The 27,046-nt window shown below is 48.9% G+C and overlaps 2 protein-coding genes across 3 annotated transcripts in view; one reads left to right on the forward strand and one right to left on the reverse strand.

Annotated features, from left to right (window-relative positions):
• LOC310660977 (uncharacterized protein) overlaps positions 1-27,046 on the forward strand; it is a 776,342-nt gene that overhangs the window by 72,728 nt on the left and 676,568 nt on the right. The window lies entirely within an intron of this gene.
• LOC310661359 (SCO-spondin-like) overlaps positions 1-27,046 on the reverse strand; it is a gene marked incomplete at its 5' end in the record, with an annotated part of 165,801 nt that overhangs the window by 65,228 nt on the left and 73,527 nt on the right. The window contains 19 exons of the mRNA XM_083407208.1: positions 1,031-1,176; positions 2,206-2,340; positions 4,981-5,151; positions 6,191-6,237; positions 6,971-7,223; positions 8,665-8,829; positions 9,745-9,924; positions 10,746-10,837; positions 13,293-13,418; positions 15,523-15,652; positions 15,781-15,903; positions 17,376-17,555; positions 18,917-19,081; positions 19,902-20,072; positions 21,312-21,458; positions 22,007-22,309; positions 24,025-24,166; positions 25,083-25,305; positions 26,539-26,659. Coding sequence (XP_083263334.1) covers positions 1,031-1,176; positions 2,206-2,340; positions 4,981-5,151; positions 6,191-6,237; positions 6,971-7,223; positions 8,665-8,829; positions 9,745-9,924; positions 10,746-10,837; positions 13,293-13,418; positions 15,523-15,652; positions 15,781-15,903; positions 17,376-17,555; positions 18,917-19,081; positions 19,902-20,072; positions 21,312-21,458; positions 22,007-22,309; positions 24,025-24,166; positions 25,083-25,305; positions 26,539-26,659 — 3,020 coding nt within the window. The remainder of the gene's footprint in view (positions 1-1,030; positions 1,177-2,205; positions 2,341-4,980; positions 5,152-6,190; positions 6,238-6,970; positions 7,224-8,664; positions 8,830-9,744; positions 9,925-10,745; positions 10,838-13,292; positions 13,419-15,522; positions 15,653-15,780; positions 15,904-17,375; positions 17,556-18,916; positions 19,082-19,901; positions 20,073-21,311; positions 21,459-22,006; positions 22,310-24,024; positions 24,167-25,082; positions 25,306-26,538; positions 26,660-27,046) is intronic.

Consider the following 27,046-nt stretch of genomic DNA (forward strand, 5'->3'; position numbering starts at 1 on the left):
GCGTTAGAGGCAGAAACACCCCCCCCTCCTTCTGAGATCAGCCTTCCCCAAACGGGGGCCCTCTGGAAGTTTTGAGTGACAAAACTTATTTTGTATACACAAAAAATGAATTATGCTGCCCAGTATCGGGAAGTTTTTAATGGGTTTTTTTGGTTTTGGTTTTTCCTTTTTTTAAAAAAATATATCTTTATTGATTTAAAATAAATAAATTTATGGGAAAACAGACATACAAAGAAACAAACATACATACATACAATCAAACAAACAAATAATAGAAAAGTCAAACAAACTACCACAATATAAGAAACAACAAAATTGATATAACTAACATCATTTATACTCCAGATACTGAAAGCAATTATAAAACTTATAGACAAAGAAATTAAAAATGACTTCCAATTGATCTCACTGTACTTTATCTATCAATTATCTTATACCGCACAGTTGCATATTTCTTCTATAGTTTCTTTTTACCTCCCTACAAACTTATATTTATACAATACACGGATCAGTCTAATTCTGCCAAGATGTTTCCTCTTATACCATAGTTTTTTTTAAAAAAAAGTTTGATGTTTTATTATGTTTTTATATGTGCTGGAAACCGCCCAGAGTGGCTATGACAACCCAGCCAGATGGGCGAGGTATAAATAACAACATTGTTAATTATTATTAATATGTACCTAATTAAAACATCTTGTGTTTTCCCCGTTGTCTGGGGGTGCTGCTGCTGGGAGTTGTAGTTCAGACCTTTCCCGAGGGGCCCAGGTTGGGGAAGACTAATCTGCTATCAATCAATCAATCAATCAATCAATCAATCAATGAATCAATCAATCAATTATCTGTCCTTCGCCCTAAGGCCCCAAGGCAGCATTACAGCATTAAAACACAATATTAAAAAGAGTGTAAGGCAACTTGCGAACATAAAAATGAGGTGGGTCCAGATTAGGTGCCGCCACGGAGAAGGCCCTGCCCTGGGGGGGCGCCCCCCCCAGCCTCTGCACAGGAAAAATGGTGGGGAGCAGAGACTCACCAGCAAGAAGGTGCTGTTGGGGCAATAGCAGCCAGCATGGCAGGTCTCGTTGGCGCTGGGCACCGCACTGAGCTCCGCGCAGGAAGCCGGTCCGCCGGCACATTCCTGCCACACCTTCCCCTCCGGACAGACGCCGGGCACCTCACCTGGGTGGGAAAGTGCAGGGCAGAAGTGGGTGGAACATTTAGAGGAGGCAGGGGCCAGCTGGGGGGGGGGTTTAGCCTGGCGCTACTGAGGTCATTCACCGAAATAGATGCAGAGAACCGTGCCAGGAGTTTCTGTGCGCTCAGTGGAATGGGGGAGTCATCACACCTTTCAGATTTATCTATTTCTCCCTTTCTTTCATTCATACACTGCTCGATTGCAAATGCAGCCTCTGAAGCAGTTTGCAGAAAACATATTACATGGTGAAATAATCAATAAGAAAAAACACAACAATTTAAGGCTTTTGTAAGAATAGACCTAAAAACAGATTGAAACTCTAAGCAGCTTGTCCAAACAAGAATGTTTTTCACAGGTGCTGAAAAGAAAACAGTGAAGGATATATTGTTTATTAATATCCTTCCTAACTTGAACTAGCAAGTTCCTTTACTTAGCAGAGTTTCACATTCCCCTTTTAAACGCACAGCGGATAACTGGTTGCAGGCTTGTGTAAGCCTCTCACTATTAGGTCCCTGGTAAGTTCCCTTATATCCCTCTTAAAAGAATAAAGACACGACAATCTTATTTAAAGTCAATAAAAGAAGTTTACTCACATCATCAGTTCACAGTTGGATCCCTGAAGGCAGACTTAGTTACAAAGTATATACATGTGGATCTATCCCATATGGATAAAAGCCAACAGAGCATTTCTAGCTAAAAAAAGCTGCTCCAACGACAGAGGAGGTCAAAGAGAGAGAGTGTGGAAGCATGCCTTGTCCTTTTGTTACTTGGACAGGTAAGGTCACGCTCACCTCTAGTCACATGCAAAAGGAAGGATGTTCCAGCCCAGGAGGAAACAGGAAGTTTTTGACTGGCCAGACCAAACCTCCCCTTGCATGTCCACTCTAGGAAAACAAGGAATGTTGTGTTTGACTGCTCCCAGTGAAAGACATCTGACAGCACCGCCCCCTACTTTGGGAATCATAACAGCCTTTCTGTCTCACCCAGAACCGAGATGGGTCCACCGGACTCACCTGTGCAGGGGGGAAGGTGGCAGGTGGAAAATTCAATCCGGCGCAAGACGGTCAGGCTGGCCCTTGTGCGATTCCGGTATCCACCTCCGCACGGCACAGAGCACTCAGACCAGGGCCCCCACTCCATGCCAGAAGCTGGGAAGGGGAGGGGACAAAGGAGAAGGAATAATAATAATAATAATAATAATAATAATCAACAACAATAATTTATTATTTGTACCCCGCGCATCTGGCTGGGTTTCCCCAGATTAAAAAATACATTAAAATATCACACATCAAAAACTTTCCTCAGATGTTTTCTAAATGTCAGGTAGTTGTTTATCTCTTTGACATCTGATGGGAGGGCACCACCACCGAGAAGGCCCTCTGCCTGGTTCCCTATAGCTTTGCTTCTTGCAATGAGGGAACCGCCAGAAGGCCCTTGGCGCTGGACCTCAGCGTCCGGGCAGAACGATGGGGGTGGAGACGCTCCTTCAGGTATACTGGGCCTTTGAGGCCGTTTAGGGCTTTAAAGGTCAACACCAACACTGTGAATTGTGCTCGGAAACGTACATGACTAGAGCATGCACAACTCTGGCAAGACAGTCCGCGGGCAGGTAGGGTCTCATCCTGCATACCAGATGTAGCTGGTAGATAGCTGCCCTGGACGCAGAATTGACCTACGCCTCCATGGACTGCTGTGAGTCCAAAATGACTCCCAGGCTGCGCACCTGGTCCTTCAGGGGCACAGTTACCCCATTCAGGACCAGGGAGTCCCACACACCTGCCCACCCCCTGTCCCCCGAAAACAGTACTTCTGTCTTGTCAGGATTCAACCTCAATCCATTAGCCGCCACCCAGGAGGGCACAATGAGACGCCCCAGAGGAAGGGTGGAGATGGGGGAGAGACTCTGTGTTGGCCACCAGGCCATGGCTCTTCCCACCTGCCTTGCCCCACCCTCTAGCCCCTGTGAAAGGGGGAGAGAAGCTGTTAGCCATGGGTGGGGAGGTGGGCTTGCTGCCCCCCCACCTCTGGCCCAAGGAACCTTCAGGAGGGAGTTGCGGCCATGGGCACCATGTGCCTGTGTATTTTAATGTGCTGAAAGGAGCAGAAGATTACAAGTCATGCAGGATGTCGAGAGAGTGTGCATGAACTTAACGGTGCTAAGTTTATTTTTTGGTCGCTATTTTGTTAATGCTTTCAAATATTGTTTTATAGATTATAAATGCAGCTTTTTAAAAATCATATGATATGACTTTAATTGTGAGGTTCAGCTTATTTTTCAGTTGCTGCTTTGTCAACAGTATGCTGCAAATTGTAATTGTTAATTACAGTGGTACCTTGGTGTTCAAACTTAATCCGTTTTGGAAGTCCTTGCCAAAACCAAGGTGTTCCAAAACCAAAGCGCGCTTTCCCATAGAAAGTAATGCAAAACGTATTAATCCGTTCCAGACTCTTAAAAAACAACCCCTAAAACAGCAATTTAACATGATTTTGCTACCTAACGAGACCATTGATCCATAAAACAAAAGCAATAATCAATCCACTGTACTATAAAATAAATAAGATAGTATTGTAGATCATACAAATTAAAATTACTTTCCCCCCCTTATTTGCACTGATGATAGTCATTGTTTGGATGGGGGGGGGGAGCTTTTATCCATTTCCGCAGTCACACAATCAGTAGCTGAACTGGGTTCCACACAGTCACAAAAACAAATTAACCGAGAAAGCCTCAAAAACAAAAAAGGCAAAATAAAGAGCAAAAACAAAAGCACTAAACTTAATCCGTTCCGGAAGTCCATTTGACTTCCAAAATGTTTGAAAACCAAGGCGCAGCTTCTGATTGGTGCAGGTGCCCCAGAAACAATAGCCGACAACCGCATTGGACATTCGGCTTCTGAAAACCGGAACACTTACTTCTGGATTTTCGGCATTTGAGAACCAAGGCGTTTGAGAATCAAGGTACCACTGTATTCTACATTATTTCTACTGTATTTGTGATATTCAGTTCTGTTATACAGTGGTGCCTCGCAAGACGAAAGGAATCCTTTCCGCGAGTCTCTTCGTCTTGCGTTTTTTTCATCTTGCGAAGCAACACTATTAGCGGATTAGCGCTATTAGCGGTTTAGCGGCTATTAAAGAAGAAGAAGAAGAGAAGAGTTTGGATTTGATATCCCGCCTTTCACTCCCTTTAAGGAGTCTCAAAGCGGCTAACATTCTCCTTTCCCTTCCTCCCCCACAACAAACACTCTGTGAGGTGAGTGGGGCTGAGAGACTATGACTGGCCCAAGGTCACCCAGCAGCTGCATGTGGAGGCGCGGAGACGCGAACCCGGTTACCCAGATTACGTGACTACCGCTCTTAACCACTACACCACACTTAGGGATTAAGGGATTAGCGGATTAGCTGCTAAAAGGCTATTAGCAGCTTAGTGCCTTAGAAAAAGGGGGTGGGGAGCGAAAAAAAATCGCAAGAATCGTAAGACATTTTCGTCTTGCGAAGCAAGCCCATAGGGAAATTCGTCCTGCGAAGCACCTCCAAAACGGAAAACCCTTTCGTCTAGCGGGTTTTCCGTCTTGCAAGGCATTCGTCTTGCGGGGCACCACTGTATTTATGGTTTGTAAGCTCCTTTGGGATTCAATCGAATGAAAAGAGGCCTGGAAATGTAATGAATCAAATCAGCGGCGACCTCCCTCTTTTCAGTGTGCTCCTCTACTCCCTTTCCTCCCCATCCCTCTGTCCCCACTCACCCCCTCCCCTCTCCCTGAACCCCCCTCCCCACTCTCTCTTACCCTGGCAAGGCTGCAGGCTGCAGAATTCAATCTCCACGTTGGGTCCCTGGCAGGGCTGTCCTCCGTCGGAGGCAGGGGGCTGGGAGCTGGAGCGGAAGCGGCGCCGGGTGCCCACGTTGCAGCTGCGGCTGCAGGAGCTCCAGGCCGTCCAGTCGCTCCAGGCGCAGTCGGCTGCAGAGAGGGAGGCCAGCTCAGGGCAGGGGGAATCTCTTTCCGAGCGCCTTCCCCAGATATTATTTCTATTATTAAATTTATTATATAAAATACTGTAAAATAAAACGAGCCGCTGATGGAACTCAAGCCCACTCAAGATATGGTGTTCAGAGACCCAAGTTATTTTTCATTTGTGTGTTTTCGAGGTCAGTTTTCCAAAAGCATGTAAGAAACATAACAAGGACTTAATTCTCAAGTTACTTTTTAAAAAATGGAAAAAAGAAATAATGCCGACAAAATAAGAATGGCAAGACAAATTATTTGATTATATTGAACTGGCTAAATTGAAAGAGGCAATTAAGGGTCTGCCCAAGCAAAAATTCCCAAAAGAATGGGAAAAATATGGAATTGAATGTTATTATTTTGGTCACAGACCAGTTCCAGCCCACATACAATATCAAAGAAGTCATAAAACACAACAGGGATAAATTTGAATTTGCAATTAGGTATAACAGGGACAATACAGATATAGCAACAGTTTAAAAATATATAAATTAAAACTTAGTCACTAACATATAACCTAAAATTATCATTTAAAACCTTAATCATTATGATAGCACAGCTTGTGAAAAATATAGAGAATACCTTTAAAAGCAGTGCCCCCAAATTAATACTTAGACTTGTTTCGATTAACTTCTGCAGGATAATTTATGGTACTTGAGTTAAAAATGGTAAGAAAAAGGGGTAATAACAAACTAAGAAGGAGACAGTTTACCAAAAACGAAAAGAGAACCGTGTAGAGGATGAAGGAAGTCAATTGGAAGAAAAGAAGAAATGAAATATGGTGTATATATATATCGTTAACTATCTGTTTTGTATAAATTTTGGTGCGTTAGTAGATGACCCCTGGGGTCCCTTCCAACTCTGCAATTCTTCGATGGTATGTTTCTAAGTCCTTCTCCGCTTCTCGACCCTGCAGAACTGCCAAGTGTGAGCCATCCTGGGCTAGAGCGATAAATACTCTGACCTAGTAGGAAAGGCAGTCATCTCTGTTTACCTGGGCAAGGCTCAGTGGTACACGACATCTCTCCATCTTTGCAGGTGCTGTAAAAGGAAAAGGGGCATATTATGTCACTGAGTAGATGTCTTACGAGTTGCCTCAATGGGAAAATGCAAGATGAAAATCATTTAGAATGCTTTGCACTCGGAAGAGCAGGGCGGATCGAGGCCCGGAGGGTGGGGACTTTATCTTCTTTCCATCTCTGGGCCAGTAACATCCGCGCAGCCGTGGTCGCTATCAGAGAAGGCAGGCGGGTCAAGTTAATGGACTATGCCGAAATGGCTAAAATGACCGGAAGAATGAGAAATCAGAAAGGTGAAAAGCTTAATAAGGAATGGGGGGGGGGGGGGGGTTTATAACTTATCTTAAAGACCATTGTAAACAGTTAAAATCCTTGGAATCTAGTTTTTATGTCGTACATGGGATACGTGACTGTGAAATTTCAATCTGAAATACTAAATAATTTCTGGAGAGAAAAAAGAGGTCTGGAGGTTAGCAACATGAGAACGGGGCCTTTTCTGCAGTGGCTCCCAGTTTGTGGAAGGCTCTCCCCAGTTAGTCTCGCCTGGCACCTTCCGTATACACCTTTAGGCTTCTGGCGAAATAAATATATAACTAGGGGATCACTTAAGAAGGAAGTGTTTTATAGATGCATACAATTACAAATTGTGGTGTGTGTGTGTAGGAATACAGGTTTTCATAAGGGGGGGTCTCCTGGGAGTGGGAATAAATAAAAAGAAGGAAAAAGAAGGAGAAGAAATGCAATATATTCATCACCAGTTGTTGCAGGAGTCCAGGAGGGCGACGTCCCCCGGCTGGTAGAGCTCCCCCTGGTGGTAGCAAGGGCACTCCCTGAGCGGCAGGCAGGTGTCGTTGTGCAGGTAGAGTCCCCCGGGGCAGGAGCAGCCCTCGTGGCAGCGGGAGGCGCACTCCACGCGGGAGCCTTGGTCCAGGCAGAGGCGGGGGCAGGCGCCCCCCTTCCGCTCGCACTCCTCGGCCGTCTGGTACACCAGGTTCCCCGGGCAGAGCGCTGTGCGGGGTTTGGGGGGACGACAAAGGGAGAGGCATTCGGTGAGAGAGGTGGGGGGCACAGAGGTGCAGCAGGATGGGGGGGGCTGGAGAGGAAGTGTCTGTCAGGAGTGCGTGCAGGAGCCAGGCCCTGTGACCTTTGCAGGACTGGGGCCTTCCTAAGTTTGTTCTGAAGAGGCAAGGCGCGGCCACACAGGTGAGCCGGGAAGGGATATAAGGTCAGCATTTCCCTTCGGCTCTTTGCCACAGCAACACGCTCCCTGCCTTGCGGTGTTGGCTCCTTGACTCCTTGCTTCTTGACCCTTGGACCCTTGACTTCATGATTTCTTGCTTCCTGACTCTCAGACCCCTGACTCCTTGCTTCCTGACCCTTGGACCCTTGACTTCGTGACTCCTTGCTTCTTGATCCTCAGACCCTTGACTCTCGGCCTTCTGACCCTCTGACTTTTGGCTTTCTGACTCTTGGCTTCTGGACTCCCGTTTCTTGACCCTTGGACCCTCAGACCCCTGACTCCTTGCTTCCTGACCCTCTGACCCTTGACTTTGTGACTCCTTGTTTCTTGACCCTCGACCCTTGACTTCATGACGCCTTCCTTCCTGATCCTCGGACCCTTGACTTCGTGACTCCTTGCTTCTCGACCCTCAGACCCTTGACTTCGTGACTCCTTGTTTCTTGACCCTCGGACCCTTGACTTTGTGACTCCTTGTTTCTTGACCCTCGGACTCTTGACTTTGTGACTCCTTGCTTCCTGACCCTCGGACCCTTGACTTCGTGACTCCTTGCTTCCTGACCCTTGGACCCTTGTCTTGACTCCCGGCCCTCTGACCCTCTGACTTTTGGCTTTCTGACTCCTGGCTTCTGGACTCCCATTCCTGCTCCCACCCCGCCATCTTGCTCCCAGTCCTGACATCCCCAGCTGGGACTTCGATCGCCCGTGAACTGGCCTGTGACAGTGTCAGGGAAAGGTCTGAAGATGAGGACCAGACCAGCTTCTCTCTGAAGGGTTGCCCCGCCTTTGTCTTCCGCGTGTTCAGAAGCAGAGAGAGAAACAGGAGATGGACAGCTTAGGGAGGAGTTGCCCAGTTATGAGATAAGGACAACAGAACCAGAAGAGAGGGGGCAGCTAGTTGAGATGTCATTCGAGAGCGTGGCGGACACCCCCTCACCACGGACTCGGAGGTCCAAACATATCAGAGAGCAAAGGAGTCAGAGGGAGGGGGGGACTTCCCGTGGGCGCCTGAAATGCTGTGGAAGCCGGAAGGAAGATTAGACTAGCCAATTGCCCTCCTTGCGGAGAGCTGTGTATTTGTGCTCACAACATGGCGCTGTAATAAAAGGACCACAAATCTATCAACTGCTTGTTAATTCTTATCTGCAAAGCTACCGAAGGGAGGGGAAGGCTCTCCACGCCTGACAGGGACCCCGTATCCCAAATGTGTACCTTTGCAGGGCTGGGTGTTGCAATCGCGGGTCTGGATGAGGGGTCCGGAGCACTCTGGGCCCCCGTGGGCTGGCTTGGAGCAGGTGCGGTTGCGGGTCTGGACCCCGGAGTCGCAAGGGGCCGAGCACTGGGACCAGGAGGTCCACGGGGTCCAGATGCCTTCCACTGAGTAGGAGGAGGGAGGGAGGGAAGAAGGAACAAAAGATGATAAGGAGGTGGTCTGCCTGCTGAGGGCCTGAAGGACCCTGCCCTGGCCTCTTTCCGCCTGGCTTGACAGGCTTCACAAAGACTGCAGCTACTTTTAAATTGTTTATTTTTATCTGTGTTGTTTTAAATGGGATCACCTTGGCTGTGAGCCCTGGAAGACCTGCACCCTGCCTTGCCGGCCCTTTCCCATCTGGTCTGGGAGAGCGGACTGACTCCAGCTACAAAAGCTGAAGCTGTTGAACAGATCCTCTGGCTGGAGTATTTATTTACAGGGGGGTTGAGAGAGCTTGTTGCTGGTATCAATATCATTGTTGCATTTTTAGTTTTAGCTCTTACGATTTGCGTGGAAATTGTTTCCATTGGGTTGTGTACTTTTTGAGGTGTTTTATTTATTGTTTATGACCTCTGTTATGTTTGTAATTATGTAAATCTTGTTGTGTTGTAAGCCGCCTTGAGCATAGTTTCAACTATGGAAAGGCGGCATACAAATAAAATGATGATGATGGTCTCTCCTTTAGCTGTGATCCTTGCATTGGAGGCTGTTGAACTCAATGACCCCCGGGGTAACTTTACAATTCCGTTTCTCTATCCTAGAATCATAGAGCTGGAAGGGCCCCTCAGCAGTCATCTATCCCAACCCCCCTGCAATGCAGGAATGCTCTTTCGACTTGCCACTGCACCGGGGAAGAACCTGAGGGCGCTTCCTGTACGGCGACCACCTTTCAGGCAAGATCAGCCAAACCTCGGACCCCAAAGGACGCAATTCCCCAACCTGATGCCCTTTGGATGTTTCAGACTGCAAACTCCCATCAACCCCAAGCCCGGGGGGGGGGGCTCAGCGCTGCCCCCATCCTTCTGCCCCCATCCTCTCACCTGGGCAGGGGGGCGTGTCACAAAGCTCCTCCTGCACCGTCTCCCCGCTGCAGCTGGCGGCATCCGTGGTGCCATTGCAGTCCCGGAAGCGCTTCCTGACACCCACCACGTCCGTGGCGTAGTAGCAGGTTTTTGAGCAGGGGGACCAGGGCGTCCATTCGCTCCAGGCGAAGGTGATCTCTGGGGAGGGACAGGAGGAAAAGTGTGGGGCACAGGAAGCCTTGGGGTTGGGGGTCACTGGGTCCCCTTCCAGGAGAAGTGAGGGCTCTAGCCTACTGGCAGGCGGAATGAGGAACTTAAAAACATGATCAAGGTATCATTTAAAAAAACAAAACCTGGAGGCTTTTGTCCTGGGGGTTTTGGGCCCAGACATACCAAAAAAACGCAAAGGAAATATTCTTGTATGTGACGGTAGCAGCAAGAATACTGATCGCAATGAACTGGAAGGGAGAGGAAATCCCAACAAAGCTGGAGTGACAAAGTTGGAGTACGCCGAACTGGCAAAAGTGACAGAAAAATCTTTATTCGAAAAGGAGACATGTACAGAAAATCCCTAGAGGATTATTGCAGTAATATATTGTCAGTGGCAGCATTTGAATGACTTCTCTATTAGGATAAATAAATATAAGAGAATATAATATTGACAAATATTAGTAAAAAGAAAATCGAGATTAACTGTGTATCAGATACCTTAAGTAATATTGTAAATACATGGTGGTGGGAAGTCGTAGGAATTTTTTAAAGAAGAATGTATGGTGATATGAATTAGCAAACATTGATATTTTCTTGTATTCTCAATCGGTTGTTTCATACAATTGTTTGTTGTGCTTTTTTGAATATCAATAAAGCATATTAAAAAAAGAGTTCAAAACCACTCCCTGAACAAGAGACTTGCCTGACAGCTGACGCAGAGGAGTGGAGCTTCTCCTCCAGCCTCCCAAGGCATAGGGTTTACTTATTTCATGAATGTGACGCACCTCTCCCTTGTCGGGACCCCTTACCTGAGATGCAGACGGTGTGGCATTCGCGGACCTCCTGGGCATCGCCTTGGCACGGGGCACCGCCATTGGCAGCAGCTGGGTTGGAGGGAGACCTGCAAGAGAGGCAGGGTGGTACATAAGTTAGGGACAGGGAAGAGAGGGTTCAGCTCTGCCTCTGCACCCATCCAGGTGGATGGACCCCTGAAGGATGCCGCAATGCCTTTTCTCTTATTCATCAAGTATCTCTAAGCAACTTAGAAGCATTGCATTGTAGAGTCCAGTCCAGCCGCCTGCAATGCAGGAATATTTTGCCCCCTGTGGGGCTCGAACCCACAACCCTGAGATTCAGAGTCTCCTGCTCTACTGACTGAGCTATCCTAGAAGAGGACTTGTATAACATATTACTGGGGAAAGGACGGCTGTTCCTGTCCGTTTGCATTTCCTAGTGCAGTAAGTATTGATCTGATGTGCAGAGATCTTTCCTATTCTGCTTAATTCAAGAGGGTTCTGGAAACCTCTTTGTGTGAAAGAAGTAAGCAGAAGGTTCATGATGTTTGGGTTATTTCTTCCGAGAAGCTGAGTACAGCTGCCTTAAACTGGTTACAATACGATAATCTTTATTGTCATTGTCCCATACAGAACAACAAAACACCGCACATGTGCCCTACGTAGTGATGCCCGCCCCTGGTGTCACGGCGCCTTCCTTCGCCCCTGGCTGACTGTAATAATAAGGCCAGAAGGAGCCTGCGTTTCACTCTTTTGTATCTCTCTTTCTTTCTGGTGTGGTGTTCTGTATGTGGTGTGCTTAGTGTTAAGGCTTAGACTTATTATAAATTACTGTGAAGTCTGCTGCAACTTCTTATCGACAGGGCCAATCCTGAATGTATTGGATTTGTGACCATGATGCTCATCTGCCTTCAGCAGCAGTAAAGCTCTGCTGGATGAAATATTCATTGCCTCTGGTCTACTTTTGGGGGGAAATCCTGCAATGTGTTTAAGATTTTACTCTGCTAACTATAAATTGGAATCTAATCTGGATCAATACTGAGTAGAATTTCAATGACAGTTCCATCCATTCATTTTTAAAAAAAATCAAGAAAACACATAGCGACTACAACTAATACATGTGTTACGTTTATAATTGTAATAAATTTCTTCAAATATCTGAAGGGCTGTCATCACACGGAAGATGCAGCAAGCTTGCTGTTTGCTGCTCCAGAGGGCAGGGTCTGAAGCGATGGCCTCAGATGACAAGGAAGGCGATTCCGACCATTATTGCTGCTCTTGTTGTTATTTGAATTTATATACTGGGACGTGGGTGGCGCTGTGGGTTAAAGCCTCAGTGCCTAGGGCTTGCCGATCGAAAGGTCGGCAGTTCGAATCCCCGCGGCGGGGTGCGCTCCCACTGTTCGGTCCCAGCGCCTGCCAACCTAGCAGTTCAAAAGCACCCCCGGGGGCAAGTAGATAAATAGGGACCGCTTACTAGCGGGAAGGTAAACGGCGTTCCGTGTGCGGCTCTGGCTTGCCAGAGCAGCGATGTCACGCTGGCCATGTGACCCGGAAGTGTCTCCGGACAGCGCTGGCCCTTGGCCTCTTGAGTGAGATGGGCGCACAACCCTAGAGTCTGTCAAGACTGGCCCGTACGGGCAGGGGTACCTTTACCTTTACCTTACTGCCCTCTACCCACAGGTCTAAACATTAGGAAGATCTTTCTGGTGGTAAGAGCTCTTCAACAGTGGAACAGACTCCACTGAAAAGTGGTGGTCTCTCTTTGGTTGTCGGTTTTTAAACAGGTTGGAGACTGGAGAGCTACCTGCCAGGGTTTCTTCAACCAGGCTGATGGACATCCATGCCCTTTTAAATGTGTTGGAGGGGGGTTATTGGGTGTGTGTTTTTAAATTTTGTTTTCTTTTTAGGTATTTTGTTTTTATCTTGTATTTTTATGCTGTGATCTGCTCTGAGATCTTAAATAAAAAGGCAATGTCAATGACTAATTCACATCACCTACTCCAGTGGGACGAGTTGGGGGTCAAGGAGAGAAAACAACCCCCCCACACACACACATTTTGATCACAACCTTCCTTGGGAGGGCCGAATAAAAAAGACCTGCATCGAGAGGCCACTGTTAGGATATAGTTCCGTTCCACCTTAAAAGGGAACAGGCTGTTGTGTGTCACATGCCTGTTTACTTCCAGCACTTGCTGGGAACTTTCCGTTTGTATATAGCTTTTGTGTTACTGCTGTTTTGCTGGAGACGAAGGGAAGCAGACATGTTTTCCGTTGTTCCTGAACTATGCTGAATAAATGCTGTACATTATGCTTGCACATCTCTCTGTCCGCCTCTTCTGCTGTGAGGTGATTTACACACTCTGCTGACAGAGCGTGCACGAGTCTCTAAACGTATCTGAGGCTCATGTCACTGATTGATGCTGTTCCAAGAGAGACTGGTGATCGTCCGGCTGCCGGCCGGTGGCTTGAGCCAGCTGGGGGCCTGCCGGATGCCCCCGTCTCTCCAGCAGTATCCCATCAGCCACATCCCGCCCACAGGTGGAGGCTGCCCTCCTTCACCTGAATCTCTGCTGCATGCCGACACCGCAGCTCCTTCCGCAAGGGCTCCACGGAGACCAAGCCGACCAGCCGCACTTAACAGGGCAGGAAACCGAGTCGCAGGTCACGGTGCCTTCCAGGCAGACACTGGTGGTAGGAGCGGGAAGGAGGCGGAGGACAAAAGCTCGTCAGGACTGAATCTGGACCCCACCACCACCACCCCAAAAGGGGGAAACCTGTGACCCTCCAAGCCCTGATGGGACTCCAACTCCCATCAGCCCCAGGGGCAAAGGCAGAGATTGGGAACCTTTCATATCTTGAGGGCCACGTTCTCTTTTTTTATATATAAAATTTATTTGGTTTTGCAAATATTGTACAGAGATATATCACACATAAATAATAAAAACAAGATTCACAGGAATCTCCTGGACTTCCATCCTCCCCTTTGTGGGTCCTATCCTTTCCTCCTGCATTTTTTATGATACTGTAATCCAAAACCTTTGCCTCTTCTGTTATGTCCAGAACTCAACATTAAACTACAAGTGTTATTCCAACCCTACTAACGATTTTAACTGTTTACAATGGTCTTTAAGTTATAAATTTCCCCCACTCCTTGTTAAAATTTTGGTCTTGCTGATTTCTGACTCTTCCGGTCATTTTAGCTATTTCAGCACAGTCCATTAACTTCACCTGCCATTCTGGTCTGGTGGGAGGGCCACATTCTTTTCTGGGCGGCCTCCCAAGTGTTAGCCTCTAGGCGGCTGGCCACAGGTCTGGGTGGAATGGAGCAGTTTCCGAAAGAACGAGACCCTTGGCTCCTCCGGCATAGATACCCTCCCTGGCGGGTTATGGGCCCACAATCCGAGACTTCTCCCGTGCAGAAGTCGTCATTGCTCTTCCCTTTTCACGCCCCTCCTAGCACTAGGAGGCAGTGGAGCAGAGGATGGTGGGCAATCTACTGACTTGTCCCTCGCCTGAACCATCCCTTCTTCCTCTGCCCAATCCCGTGCGCCTTCCTTCACCTCAGACCGCCCGACTCTTGCTCCTCGTCAGTGTCAGAGTCTGGGGAGGAATGGTGGAGACCGCCCCCTCCTCCTGCACTACCCAGAAAAGGGGGAGACAGTATAGATTTAGAACAGCGGCTTGCAGAAGGTCACAGTTCAGAGGCTGCAGAGGGGAGAAGCTGGGAAATATTAAGAGACGAGCAGGAAGAAGTCGAAGAAGCACCAGGGGAGAGACAGCAGAAAGACTCAGTGTCTTTAGAAAGCATGCCAGACCCTCCCTCTCCCAGAACCCGGCGGGCATCGAAAGTAGGAGAACAGAAAGCTCAGAGGCAGAAAGCACAGGTCAGCCAACGCAGGGATGATGTATAATACGAGAGACGGAGGGGGTGGGACTTCACTCAGATCAACACCATTATCCCAGAGACTGCACTTCTACATCTCTCGGTGAATATTGAATAAAAGACCTTGGTAAGAGCTTCTTGTCTTTCCATTACTGGGGCCTGCCGTGAGGGTGGGGTATCAGATTCCCTGAAGCCTGACACTCAGACTCCTGCCTTGTGGGTGGCAGGGCTCCCGGTGGAGTACAGGGTCAGATTTAAGGTGCTGGTTTTGACCTTTAAAGTCCTATGCAGCCTAGGACCCACGTACCTACGGGACCGCCTCTCCTGGTATGCCCTGCGGAGGACCCTATGGTCTTCAAACAAAAGCATCTTGGAGGTCCCAGGCCACAGGGAGGTTAGACTGGCCTCAACTAGGACCAGGGCCTTTTCAGCACTGGCCCCGACTTGGTGGAACGCTCCGTCACAAGAGACTAGGGCCCTGCGGGACTTGACATCTTTCCGCAGGGCCTGCAAGACAGAGCTGTTCCGCCTGGCCTTTGGTTTGGACTCAGTCTGACCCTTCTGTTTCCCTCCCCTTCATGGTTTTGATCTATGGGCAACTTTTAATATGAGGCTGCATTTTAAATTGCATTTTAACCTGTATTTTAAGTTGTTTTTTTCTTAATACAGTTTTTACTGTAATTTTATTGGTGTTAGCCACCCTGAGCCGGGCTCTGGCCGAGCAGGGTGGGGTATAAATAAAATTTATAATTAATTAATTAATTAATTTCCAGTCCCCTCTCCTGGGTCACTCCCCTGGTTGCCTGACTGTGCCCTACACTCTCCGGAGCCCTGCCGGAGGAGGAGGAGGGGGGAAAAGGAGGAGGACGAGGGTGGGGCACCAGAGGGACCCCATCCCCCACTCACCACTGGCTGCAGTTGTCCCTCAGGAACATCTCCCCCGGGATGCGGCGCTCATGGTCGAAGAAGCAGTGGCACTGGCTGACGTTCACGCAACCCCCGTCCTGCAGGAAGAGCCCCGGGGGGCAGCGGCAGCCTGGGAGGGGAGACAGAGGGGGCTGGAGGTCAGAGCAGGGGGCACGGATCGAGGGAGCCCCTTTTCTAGGCTAGGAAGGGATCAGGAACGTGGTGCCCCCTTCCTAGCCCCGGGGAAAACATGCTCACCCTCCACGCAGCTGCTGGGGCAACTGGTCTTCAGGCTCAGCTGGCGGCACGTTTGGGGACACGGAGCCACGAGGCCTCGCTCGCAGTGCCCGGCTTGCACGTAGACCATGTCTGGCCCGCAGTCTGCAGAGGAAACAGGGGAGGGGAGGCGGGAAGCGAAGCCTAGTGGGTGGAGGGGGCAGGGCTTCCAGCCATCCAGCCTTCCACCCCTTCTAGCCTCAAGTTTTCAGGATGCTTATACGCTGCACCTTTAAACTTTTTTTTTGTATAAAAAAGGCAGAAAAAAAGGTGGTGGTACTCCATACAAATGAGGAGAGACAGTGTGGCACAGTGGTTAGAGCGCCGGACGAGAACCTGGGAGAGACCAGGGTTCAAATTCTCCCATGAAGTTCACTGGGTGCGTCCTGTGGGCCAGTCGCTGTCCCTCAGACTAGTCTACCTCACAGGGTTGCTGTGGGGATTAAAGGAGATGGGGGGAGAACAATGGTGCTCCTTGGAGGGCGAAATGGGATATAAATGAATACATAAATAATAGACAAATAACTTAAGAAGCATTAAAGCCACAGTCATAAACCAAAATACTAAAAAAAGTTCACCCATATCAAGCAAAGATTAATTCTACCCACTTCTCTATATGATGGGCATGGCATTATTAATTATTATTATTATTATTATTATTATTATTATTATAACAGGAAATAAAGCCTTGCTTTTAAAGCACTTTTGAAGCACAATCTTTCCCTCAAAGAATTCTGGGAAATGTAGTTTTACCCCAAAGAGTTACAATTCCCAGCAGCCCTTAACAGTGCCCAGAATTCTTTGAAGGGGGAGAAATGTGCTTTAAAAAGGGTCTAGTAGTGTGTAGAGAGCCTCCGTATCCAAAGATTATGAAGTGGGGCTGCCGTTGATCTGAGGAAATGCCTCCTGGCTGACCTAACCTTTAAAGCTGATCTCCCCCCAAACCCCTTGCCCCTGTGTTCGAAGACGACAATATGGAGACCCCAAAACCGACAGCACAACCCAGCAGTCACTTCTACTCCCCTGTGCAAGCTCCATTGAAGTGAATGGTACTTGGGCTTGTGCAACTTCCATTCATTTCAAGGAGGCAAGCCCAGGGAAATCTTCCCCCTGGACTTATAAGCTTCTTTTATCACCAGCACCTTTGTAATTCACAAGGCAGACCAGAAGAGCCTATTGCTCCTGCCCTTCTGCCCAATGTTGGAAGTCCAGGGATCATTCAGTTTGTAACTCAAGGGTTAATTCAGTAACTCGGCTATAGAGGGTGGAGAAGGAGTTGCTTAGCAACCAGGCATGATCTAAAGCGAGGAAGCACAGGGCCCTGATTGGCTGTGTGTTTCTGTGGGACTTTTTCCTCTGTGTGTTTGGTTGAAGGCCTCTCTGGTACGTACAAGGCCTGATGTAAAGAAAGACAAAACCTCTCTGTTCTTTTGTCCCCAAATTGTTCACTGTTTTTGTTGAGTTTCCCAATGTTCCTGCCATCCCCCAGACTCATCCCCCCCCCCATCTCAGGCTCCATCAACGGCCCACCTTTCCTTTCTGACCCTCCCTGTCTCCCAACTGCAGCCAGCACTTACCCCGGGCATCTCCGCAGGGCTGCTGGTTGCAAGTCTCCATCTGCACAGCGTCCCCCGGGCAAGGCTGCCCCCCGTTCTTGGGCGGGGGGTCGGCGCAGGTCCTGGTGCGGCTCCGCACACCGCCGCGGCACTCGGCGTCGCAGTCCGACCATTCGCCCCAGGATGCCCAGGCGCCGTTAACTGGGCGGAGAGAGAGAGCCACGCGACTGAGCTCCTTCCTCCTCATCATGCAACCACAGAATATTCTACACTTGGACCCCTGTATCTTAAGGCAGTAGTTTGTCATGCCAACCTTCCCGTGTCTTTTTTGAATTAATAACGGGGAGCCGGTTTAAATGATTTCGTCCACTATGAATGAAAGATGTGTTTTTATGAGTCTGGCAAAATGAACGTTTTAAGCAAAATGCTGCACATGAAGCCTGCAAGCTCTTCGCTTTAGCCCACCTCGCAAGGCCTTCTCAGTAGTGGCGCCTGCCCTGTGGAACGCCCTCCCACCAGATGTCAAGGCAATAAACAACTATTTTACTTTTAAAAGACAACTGAAGGCGGCCCTGTTTAGCGAAGTTTTTAATATCTGACACTGTGTTGTTTTTAATATTCGGTTGGAAGCCACCCAGAGTGGCTGGGGAAACCCAGCCAGATGGGTGGGGTATAAATAAATTATTATTATTATTATTATTATTATTATTATTTGGCACAGGTGACGCATAACACCCGTTCTGCATTTGCAAGAACTTGATCTTTTAGTGTGGCAGCACCTGTACTTTGGAACTCCCTGCCTCTTGACATCAGGCAGAGATGCCTCCCTTGCACTCTTTTTGGTGCCTGCTAAATACGTTATTGTTCAGGCAAGCCTGTTCAGGTGCTTAGAAAGTTTCAATCCTGTTTTCAGCCAGTTGTTGTTATTTCAACATTTTGAATGTCTTAAATTATTGCTGTTAATCTTCCTTACTGCTAACGTTTGATTTATCTCCCCACCCCACACGATAAAATGCTTTGAGGCTGTTTAGTTTGTAATCTAGTGGTGTATTCATTTTATGAAATGAACTCTGCATCTTTCATAAAACGTAGACACCACTAGATTGCAAACTAAACAGCCTCAAAGCAGCATGCAAAAAAGATAAATCAGTTGGTTAGCACGTGGTGCTGATAACACAAAGGTTGCAGGTTCGATCCAGCTGCATATTCCTGCATTGCAAGGGGTTGGACTAGATGACCCTCAGGGTCCCTTCCAACCTTACAATTCCATAATTCTATGTTTTTATGAAGGGCTTCAGGCCTGAGAAGGCTTGAGAGGGTTTTGGGGCTCGAATCCTGCTTGCGGGTTTCACTTTGGGGGCATCTGGTTGGCACCGATTCTATACGAATAAGTTTCTGTTTGCAATATTCAGCACTTTCAAAACTGCAAAATTCAATTCCTAGCCCAAAGGGTTCTCCTTCAGGCCAGGCATCTGCAGAGACGATGAGAAGCTGAGGGAGCCTTTTGAGTCCCGCCTGTCCGGGAACCCGCTGCTCCCAGGTAAGTGGGGAGAAGGCCCTACCTGGACAAGCCCGCAGGAAGCAGGAGCGGCTGTCAAACTCATCGCGGTCGCACTGCCCCCCGGGGAGGGCGTTGCGGAGCAAGTCCCGGCGCCGGAAGGTCACTCCCAGCCCGCACGACCGACTGCATTCGCTCCAGGTGGTCCATGGGGACATGATGCAGTCCGCTGCCAGAGAAGGGAGAGAGGCAGGATTGGACCAGAACTATAGTTCAGGCAAAGGCCAGGAGAGAAATTCCTCCATTTGCAGCGAAACATTCCTAACATTTCATCGCCCAAGGGCCACATTCTGTGCTGGACAACCTTCCAGGGGCCACATGGCCAGTGGTGGGTGGAGCCAGAGGCAGAAGTGGGAGGGGCCACAGATTTAAATTTGACACATGGCAGGTGTGAGCTGGCAGCAAACCACACTGTGCAAGTTAGCTCTTCATTAGCAAGAACACAATCAGCACAGACTTGGTGGACTGTCAAAAATGATACACAGAAATGTCTTGGGTTGGGGCATTGTTGAGGGGGTTTTGTTGGGGGGGGGGCATTGTGGCTGTTGATACTGATTTTTTTATCTTCATTTTGGATTAATGTGGTGTTATAATTGTTCAGTTGGGTTGTGCACTTTTTGAAGTTTTCTTTATTATTTATAACTGCTTTTATGTTTGTAGTTATGTGGGTTTTTTAATACGTTGTAAGCTGCCTTGAGCATAGTTTTAACTTTGGAAAAGCAGCATACAAATAAAATGATTGATTGATTGACTGTCAGGACTCATGAGCACAACAGCTCATCCCCAGTAGGTCTGGCCCCATGGATCAGCTGCTGAGACTGAAAGTCCCTGCCTCCCCACAGCCGCCTAAGTCCCCTCCTATCCAGAGTTTTTTCCAAGCAATCAGAGACTGTGCCTGAGTGCGGAAAACCTCTCCTCCGCCCTTTTCATGCCTCTCATGCAGAATGGGGGGGGGGGGAGGAACGATTATCCGCCCCAATCTGACATACCACAGTTGGCCTCGTCGGACCCATCCTGGCAATCCTGGCGGAGATCGCAGCGCCGCTCCAGCGCCAGGCATTCCCCGCTACCGCAGGTGAACTGCTTGGCAGAGCAGACGCTGGGAGGGCCCAGTGGGGGCAACAGGGTCGCAGCGGGGGTGGCAGGAGCAGTGGGACCACCTGGGGGGGAAGTGCAATGCAATGGTTAGAGCGTCGGACTAGGACCAGGGAGACCAGGCGCCTAGTCCCACTTTGTCAGGCGTGGAGAGTCCTCCCCTCCCTTTGGTAACTTCACTGGCAATAATTAACAAGCAGATTATATTTTGTGGTCCTTTTTGTCACCTGGTTACAAGCAAAAATCCACATCTCTCCACAAGGAGAGTGGCTGACTACTCTAAATCCTCCCCTCTCCATCCCCAGCAACATCTTGGGCGCCAAAGGAAAGTTCCTTCTCCTCTCTAGTCTTTGTTCTTTAATACAGACAGACCTCCTAGTTCTTGGGGAGGGAGGGCCCACCACACTCTTTAATGATGCCTCTGCTGACTGCTCCCTCCCTTCTGTCTCTCTTCCCATTATCTAGTAACTAGGCAACTCCTCTCAAAACAGCTCAGTGTCCGTGTTTCTCTCTGTCCCTGAAACTGCTGGAAAGGGGGTGGGGCGAATCTTCCTACTCCTCCCAGTGGCAGAGAAACCCTCTCCGTCACCCGGGGCAGGGCAAACCGCTTGGTGACACATGCGTGACGTGTGTAAGGACTGCACACATGTGGTAGCTGGTACAGACTGTACACGCGCAGCAGCTGGTATGGTTGCCACGTGAGTGTCAGCCTGCACAGACGCCACACGTGAGCGCCAGCCCGTACAGATGTCCATACGGTCGCCATGCAAGCAGCAGCCTGTATGGACGCCGTGCAGGCGCAGCGCCCACACTGACTGTGTGCACGCCCTCCTCCGCTCTACAGCTGGGGGGGCAGCAGGCCATCTTGTCACCCCCCCGGTTGTGCCCTGGGTGGCCTGTCCCCTCTGCCCCCCTTCGTACACCCCTACCTCCTCCTCCTCCTCTTCAGAGAGGAGCTGATCTGCCTGAGAATGCATTCTCCAGTCCTCTGATTCAGACCATGCCCTGGCACACTGGGTGACTTGACAGACGGCAAAAGCATCCCTGGGGGAGAACCACCAACCCCTGAACTTTGGGTTAACGGCACTTGCCACCAGCCGTGTGGCCTCCGTGCGTGGGTGCAGTGGCACTTTTGAGATCTTCCCTGGCACCCACAGAGCACCTGTGATCCCAGGTTGGATATATGTGCAAATTACAGGCACCACATTGGACTCCGTTTCGTGGAAACCGGAGCTGCGTCTGCGCCTTGGATCCCCGGAGTTTCTCGCCTCTTGGCAAAGGGAGCAGCAGGTAGCAAGACTCACCGCAGTGCATCTCGTCCGAACCATCCAGACAGTCTTCCTGGCCGTCGCAAACAAAGGCGGCCTCAACGCAGCCGAAGACTTCACAGGCGAACTGGCCCTGGGTGCAGAGGATTCTGGGAAGCCCGGGGCTGGGAGTTCGAGTCAGCGCTGTCAGAGGAAAACAGCACCTTATTGGGGGCTGGCAGGGGGACTGACTTCCAGTTGCTCTGGGGCTCGGATCCTGCTTGCGGGTTTCCCAGGATGGCCCTTGTGAGAGCAGGAAGCTGGACCAAATGGGCCACAGGCTGGATCCAACCACAGGGCTCATTATTATTATTATTATTATTAAACATTTCAACATAACAATTTATCAAAAACATATCAACCTCATTTCCCCCCCCCCCATAAATCCCCCCCTAAAAAGATAATACTGCCAGTGTTTTTTATCCGTTTACAATTTATCTGTAAATATTCAATAAACCATTCCCATCCTTTTCTAAAAAGTTTGTCATCTTGATTTCTTATTCTCCCAGTAAGGTTTGCCATTTCTGCATATTCCATAAGTTTGGCCTCCTCTGAACCTTTTCCAACTCTACAATCTCCTCATTCAGGTGAGGCGACCAGAACCCTACAGAGCGTTCCAAATGCTCCTTGAGCAAGATCAGCGCCGGACACATCCCCCTGCCGCCCCCTTTGGAGACGGCAGCCCTGCTTACCGGACAGCGTGGTTCGCAGGCCTGGCTGGTACGGAAAGGTTTGGGACGTGGGCAGCACCGTCGTGCCAGGGGTACCAGTCGCGAGTCTGGGCAAAGTGGATCCCAATGGCCAGGAGGTGGACCAGGAAGGTGAGGCAGGAGGCTCCTTGGAGGGCCGGATCCGGGGTAATTCCGGGACGCCGGTTGCTCCTCCAGGGCGCTGGGACTCCTGCGATACACTTGGCAGCCCGGTGAGCCACTGCGGAGGAGATGCTCTCTCTGGGGCAGGGGGTCTTGTGCCAGTGACCGTAGAGGTCACACCAGCTGTGGGGTTGGAAAGAAGCAGGGGAGAAGCTTGAGAATCCGGCCTCATGAACGACAAACCCCAGGATTTGGTGTCCAAACCGGTGTCAAAGGTTTGCAGTTGCTTGGCAGCGTTGTGCAGCGCAAACCCCGTGTTTTGCAGCGCCCCCAAACGTTTTATTTTTATCTGTTTGCTTGTTTGTTTGTGTGTTTGATTGACAAACTGCCCTTCGCAGGGCCATTCGCAAGGTAAACTACAAAGCAAAATTGCAAATAAATAGTGAAAACAAAAACAGCAAAACCGATAATAGATACATCAAACTGGGGTTTGTGGTTAACACGTGGAAATCCAACATCCGATTCACCCCAAAACCGTACCAAAGTTTTGTAATAGTTTTGCAGGAAAATCTGCAGGTTTTGCAGTGTCCTCCTCAAATGGAGTAATTGTGGTACCTCGGTTTTCAAACATACTGTATTTTTCGTCCCATAGGACACTCCGTCCCATAGGACGCACCTAATTTCTTTTGGGGGGGGAATAAAGGGGGGGAATTCATTTATTTCCCCCCCAAAACCAGGTCGGGGAACAGCGGGATGGCAGCGCTGCACCTCCCCGCTGTCCCCCAAGCTTGTGGGGCTGGCCAATGTCTGCCCGGCGCGTGGGGCGCTCTGCTTCAGGGCATCTTGCGAGCCGGGCAGCAGGCTGCTATCCGCAGCGTGGGGAGCCCCGCGGGCTCCACAGGCTTGCTGATAGCTTCCTGAAGCCTGGAGAACGAGAGGGGTCGACCCCTCTCACTCTCCAAGCTTCAGCGAAAGCCTGTATTTGCCCCATAGGACGCACACAGATTTCCCCTTCATTTTTGGAGGGGGAAAAGTGTGTCCTATAGGGCGAAAAATATGGTAATCTATTCCGGAAGGCAGTTCAAGTTCCGAAACGTTCAAAAACCGAGGCGCAAAGGGTGGTCTGCAAATTTAATGGAGAATGTTGAGAAAAATAACATATACATTTGACTTCTGAGATGTGTTCAAAAACGGAAGCACTTACTTCCGGGTTTTACGGCATTCGAAAACCGAAACATTCATCAACGGAGACGTTCGAAAACCAAGGTGCAGTGGAACCTCGGTATCTGAATGTAATTTGTTCCAGAAGACCATTTGGCTTCTGAAAAGTTCAAAAACTGAGGTTCAAAGGGCTGGCTGCAAAGTCAACGGGGGGAAATGAAGAACGTGCCTCGGAAGCTGTTCAGGAATGGAACCGTTCAAAAACAGAAGCATTTACTTCCGGGGTGTCGGCATTCGAAAACTGAAATGTATGTCAACGGAGACATTAGAAAACCGAGGTTCCCCTGTACCCCTGTACTCAAAGCAGCTTCCCATAAAGCCTCAATTGCAAAGATGGGGGGGGCATGGTTTTCCTGGAGAAAACCTTGCCCTGTGCCAGCCTTGGCCTCCCCCCATTCCTTACCCTCTATCTTCCATGCCCAAGGACAGGAGTAATGGCTAGTAGCCTTAGATAGCCCTCTCCTCCACAAGGAATTTGTCTGTTACTCTTTTCAAACCACCTGGGCCATCATTGTCTCTTGTGGGAGGGAGTTCCACAGTTTAACTGCTATCGAAAGCATCTGGAGGATGCCAGGATGTCCGAGGCTGGCACAGACTCTGGAAGAGAGACCCCGTCAGCCGACCACCTTCCCCCGGAAGAACCCTCCAGGTGCCCCCGCCAGTCCCCCCAAACTCACTCCAGGGGCAGCCGATCACCTCCATGCGCAAGGAGGGGCTCCCGCGAAACTCCGTGGGCACGAGGCGGAGGATGCGGGCCAAGATGGGCGGGCGCAGCTCCTGGCGCACTGCCGTGGCGCTGTTGAAATTGCCCTCCAGGACCTGCGGGAAGTTGAGAAGTGTAAGCCGAGGTGGCAGAGGGCAAGTGTGAGGCTCAGAACGGGGGGGGGGGGGGCATGACTATTCCCCCCACTGTTTTTATTGAAAAAGGGCTTTGGTAGAACTCTGCCAAGGCCTTCTAAAAGTATGTCCTAAGGGAAAAGTTGACAGCTATGAAATTAGGTGCCATCGAGTTCAGCGTTGCTCCAGGTAAGCGTTGATGGGCAGAATTGGCACAGCTACTGACAGCCCATAATCCTCATTCCGCATTTTTTAGGACTTGGTTGTTCAGTGTGGCAGCCCCTGCCCTTGGGAACTCCCTGCCTCTTGAGATCAAACAGGCACCTGCTCAAAGCATTCTTGTTTAGACAAGCCTCCCCAGATGCTTAGAAAGCTATGTTAATTTTAATCTTCTTTTAGTGTGTTTTTTGGGGTGGACTAGATGACTCTGTGGGTCCCTTCTAGCTCTACGATTCTGTGATATTAGCACCATAGCTGTATGTCTTAGGACCCACAGTATTTTCAGGGACTGTAAGTTGTTTTTAAATATTGAAGGAAGGGTGGGGGCAATAAATAGATTGACAGATGAAAGTAACATAACTGCTTCGTCAACAGAGCAAGAAGATAAAGTAGAGCAGGATAAAATCTGATTTCCATGTCTTCTTGGCGCAAGCTGAGCAGGATGAGTGCTTAGCAAGCGGGTCGTCTGTCAGGGGGGCTTTAGCTGTGATTCCTGCGTTGCAGGGCAGGGTGGACTAGATGAGACCTGGGGATCTCTTCCCACGCCAACCCACTGAGCAGCTCTGCCTTCTTTTGGGAGCCCAGAGAGACCTCCTGGGAAGTGGGGGAGCCCGTCCTCAGCACCCGCTCAGGAGGACCCTGTGCCAGGAAGGACGAAGGGCATGGGCAGAGGTGGTACCTGGGCCCGCAGGGAAGTGCTGGGGCCGTATCCAGATCTGGCATAAACCCGGAAGTTGACCCCGTCGTCGCTGTAGACCAGGCGGTAATGGGAGACGTAGCCCCGGGAGGGCCCCCCGCCTTGCGTGACCACGGCAGTGAGGAACGTGGGCTGAAGGAAGTCCACCTGGAAATAGGGGTCGGGGTCCGAGGGGCCCGGGCTCCACCCGGGGGCCATGTTCTGCCTGGTGGGGGGAAGGAGAAGCATCAAGGTTTGGCCTATTAACCATTCAGCAAAATAAGCAGCTGCCGAGGGCATCAGGGGAAGGGGGGGGGCAACACATAAATTTTTCCATAGCCCATTTTTTTTAACATTAATAGTCACAAGTTCCTCAGCCCTCTCCTCCTCCAGGAACTCGTCTAATTCTCTTTTAAAGAGGATTTAACATATTTTGTGGTTTTCATCTTGTATTTTTATGCCCTGACGTCTACAGCTGAAGGGCAGCCTACCAATTTAAGAAATAGGAATAATAAATGACAATAATCATATTGAAAGAAATAGGAACAATGTTTCACATGTGGTGGGAATGCCGACCTATTAAACAATTTTGGAATGAAATATATGAAGAAATCAAAAAAACATGTTTAAAATATATTTTAGTGAAAAACCGGAGGCATTCCTTTTAGGTATAATTACAAAAGATATTCCTGGCGATCAAAAGAAAGTATTCCTTTATGCAACAACAGCTGCCAGGATGCTCATAGCAAAAAACTGGAAAGGGGGAAAAATCCCATCAATAAAAGAATGGCAAAATAAACTTTGTGAATATATAAATTTGGCAAGATTCACAGCATTCTTAAGAGGACAATCGGACCAAAAATTAGCATAAGAATGGGATTGTGTTAAAGAATATATGAAAAAACATTGTTCTGGAGTAAGTATATCGGTATGTAACGAATGAAGCTTTGCGGGGTTAAAGAAATTGAAAAGCGGTGTGAAAGGTGTAAAGGTAATTTACATTAGATACAGCAATTCAGAAAGATTTTTTGAGGTCTCAAAACAGAGGAAGGAAGTCGATATGTGTATATGTACGTAAAAATTAGTATGATGGCATGGTTTTTTTGTAGGTGTGTTTTTTTTTTACTTTTTTTGGTTTCTGATTGTTTTGCTTTGTTTTTGTTGGTTTGCTCATTTTTTTAGGATTTTATGTTTGTAATTTTTCTTGTAACTTTGCATTGAAAATAAAAAGTATTAAAAAATAATCATAAACCCACCCAAGTGGGTGGCCGTCCCTTTCTCCTGCAGCAGGGAGCTCCAGAGATTAACTATGCACTTTCTTTTATCACCATCGAATTGTCTGACCCCTTCCTTCCTTCTGCAATGCAAACCCCTATGCTACCCTCACCCCAATGCTCTCTGAGCTCCCCCCCCCATCTGTCCCTGACTCCAGGAAGCTGACTTGGACCCCCAGACTTACATGTTGGGCACGATGTTGAGGCGCCCGGCGTCTGGTGGGTTCCCGTCCTGGTAGGACGAGGCGCTCAGCTGCTGCTGGTGGATTCGCCCGTCTTCCAGACCGAGCGCTTCGCTGCAGGAACCTGTGTCGAGAGGGGGCACAAATCCAAAGCATTAGAGGCGCCCCCAGCCTCGCTTCCGTGGATTTGTGTTTTTTTTATTTATTTATGATAATATTTTATTAAGATTTTCACAAAATGGAAAAAAAGAAAAATACAAAAAAAGCAATTAAAAACAGTTCAATCTTTCATAACATATCTTGCATTTGCTTGTTTCTCGGACCTTCCCACACCTCCCCTCTTTGTATTCCAATTCAATTTATATATTCAGCAAATCCTTTCCCTCTTTACCTTTATCTTAATCTTGATCTTAATATATTTTAGCTTTAACTTTCCACCTATTAACATTCCATTTTTGCATACTCTTTCATAACATTATTGCTAAAAATCCCTTAACCTCAATCCAACATC

This window comes from Podarcis tiliguerta, assembly GCF_965153285.1.
Source record: "Podarcis tiliguerta genome assembly, chromosome: 12".
Classification (NCBI taxonomy): domain Eukaryota; kingdom Metazoa; phylum Chordata; class Lepidosauria; order Squamata; family Lacertidae; genus Podarcis; species Podarcis tiliguerta.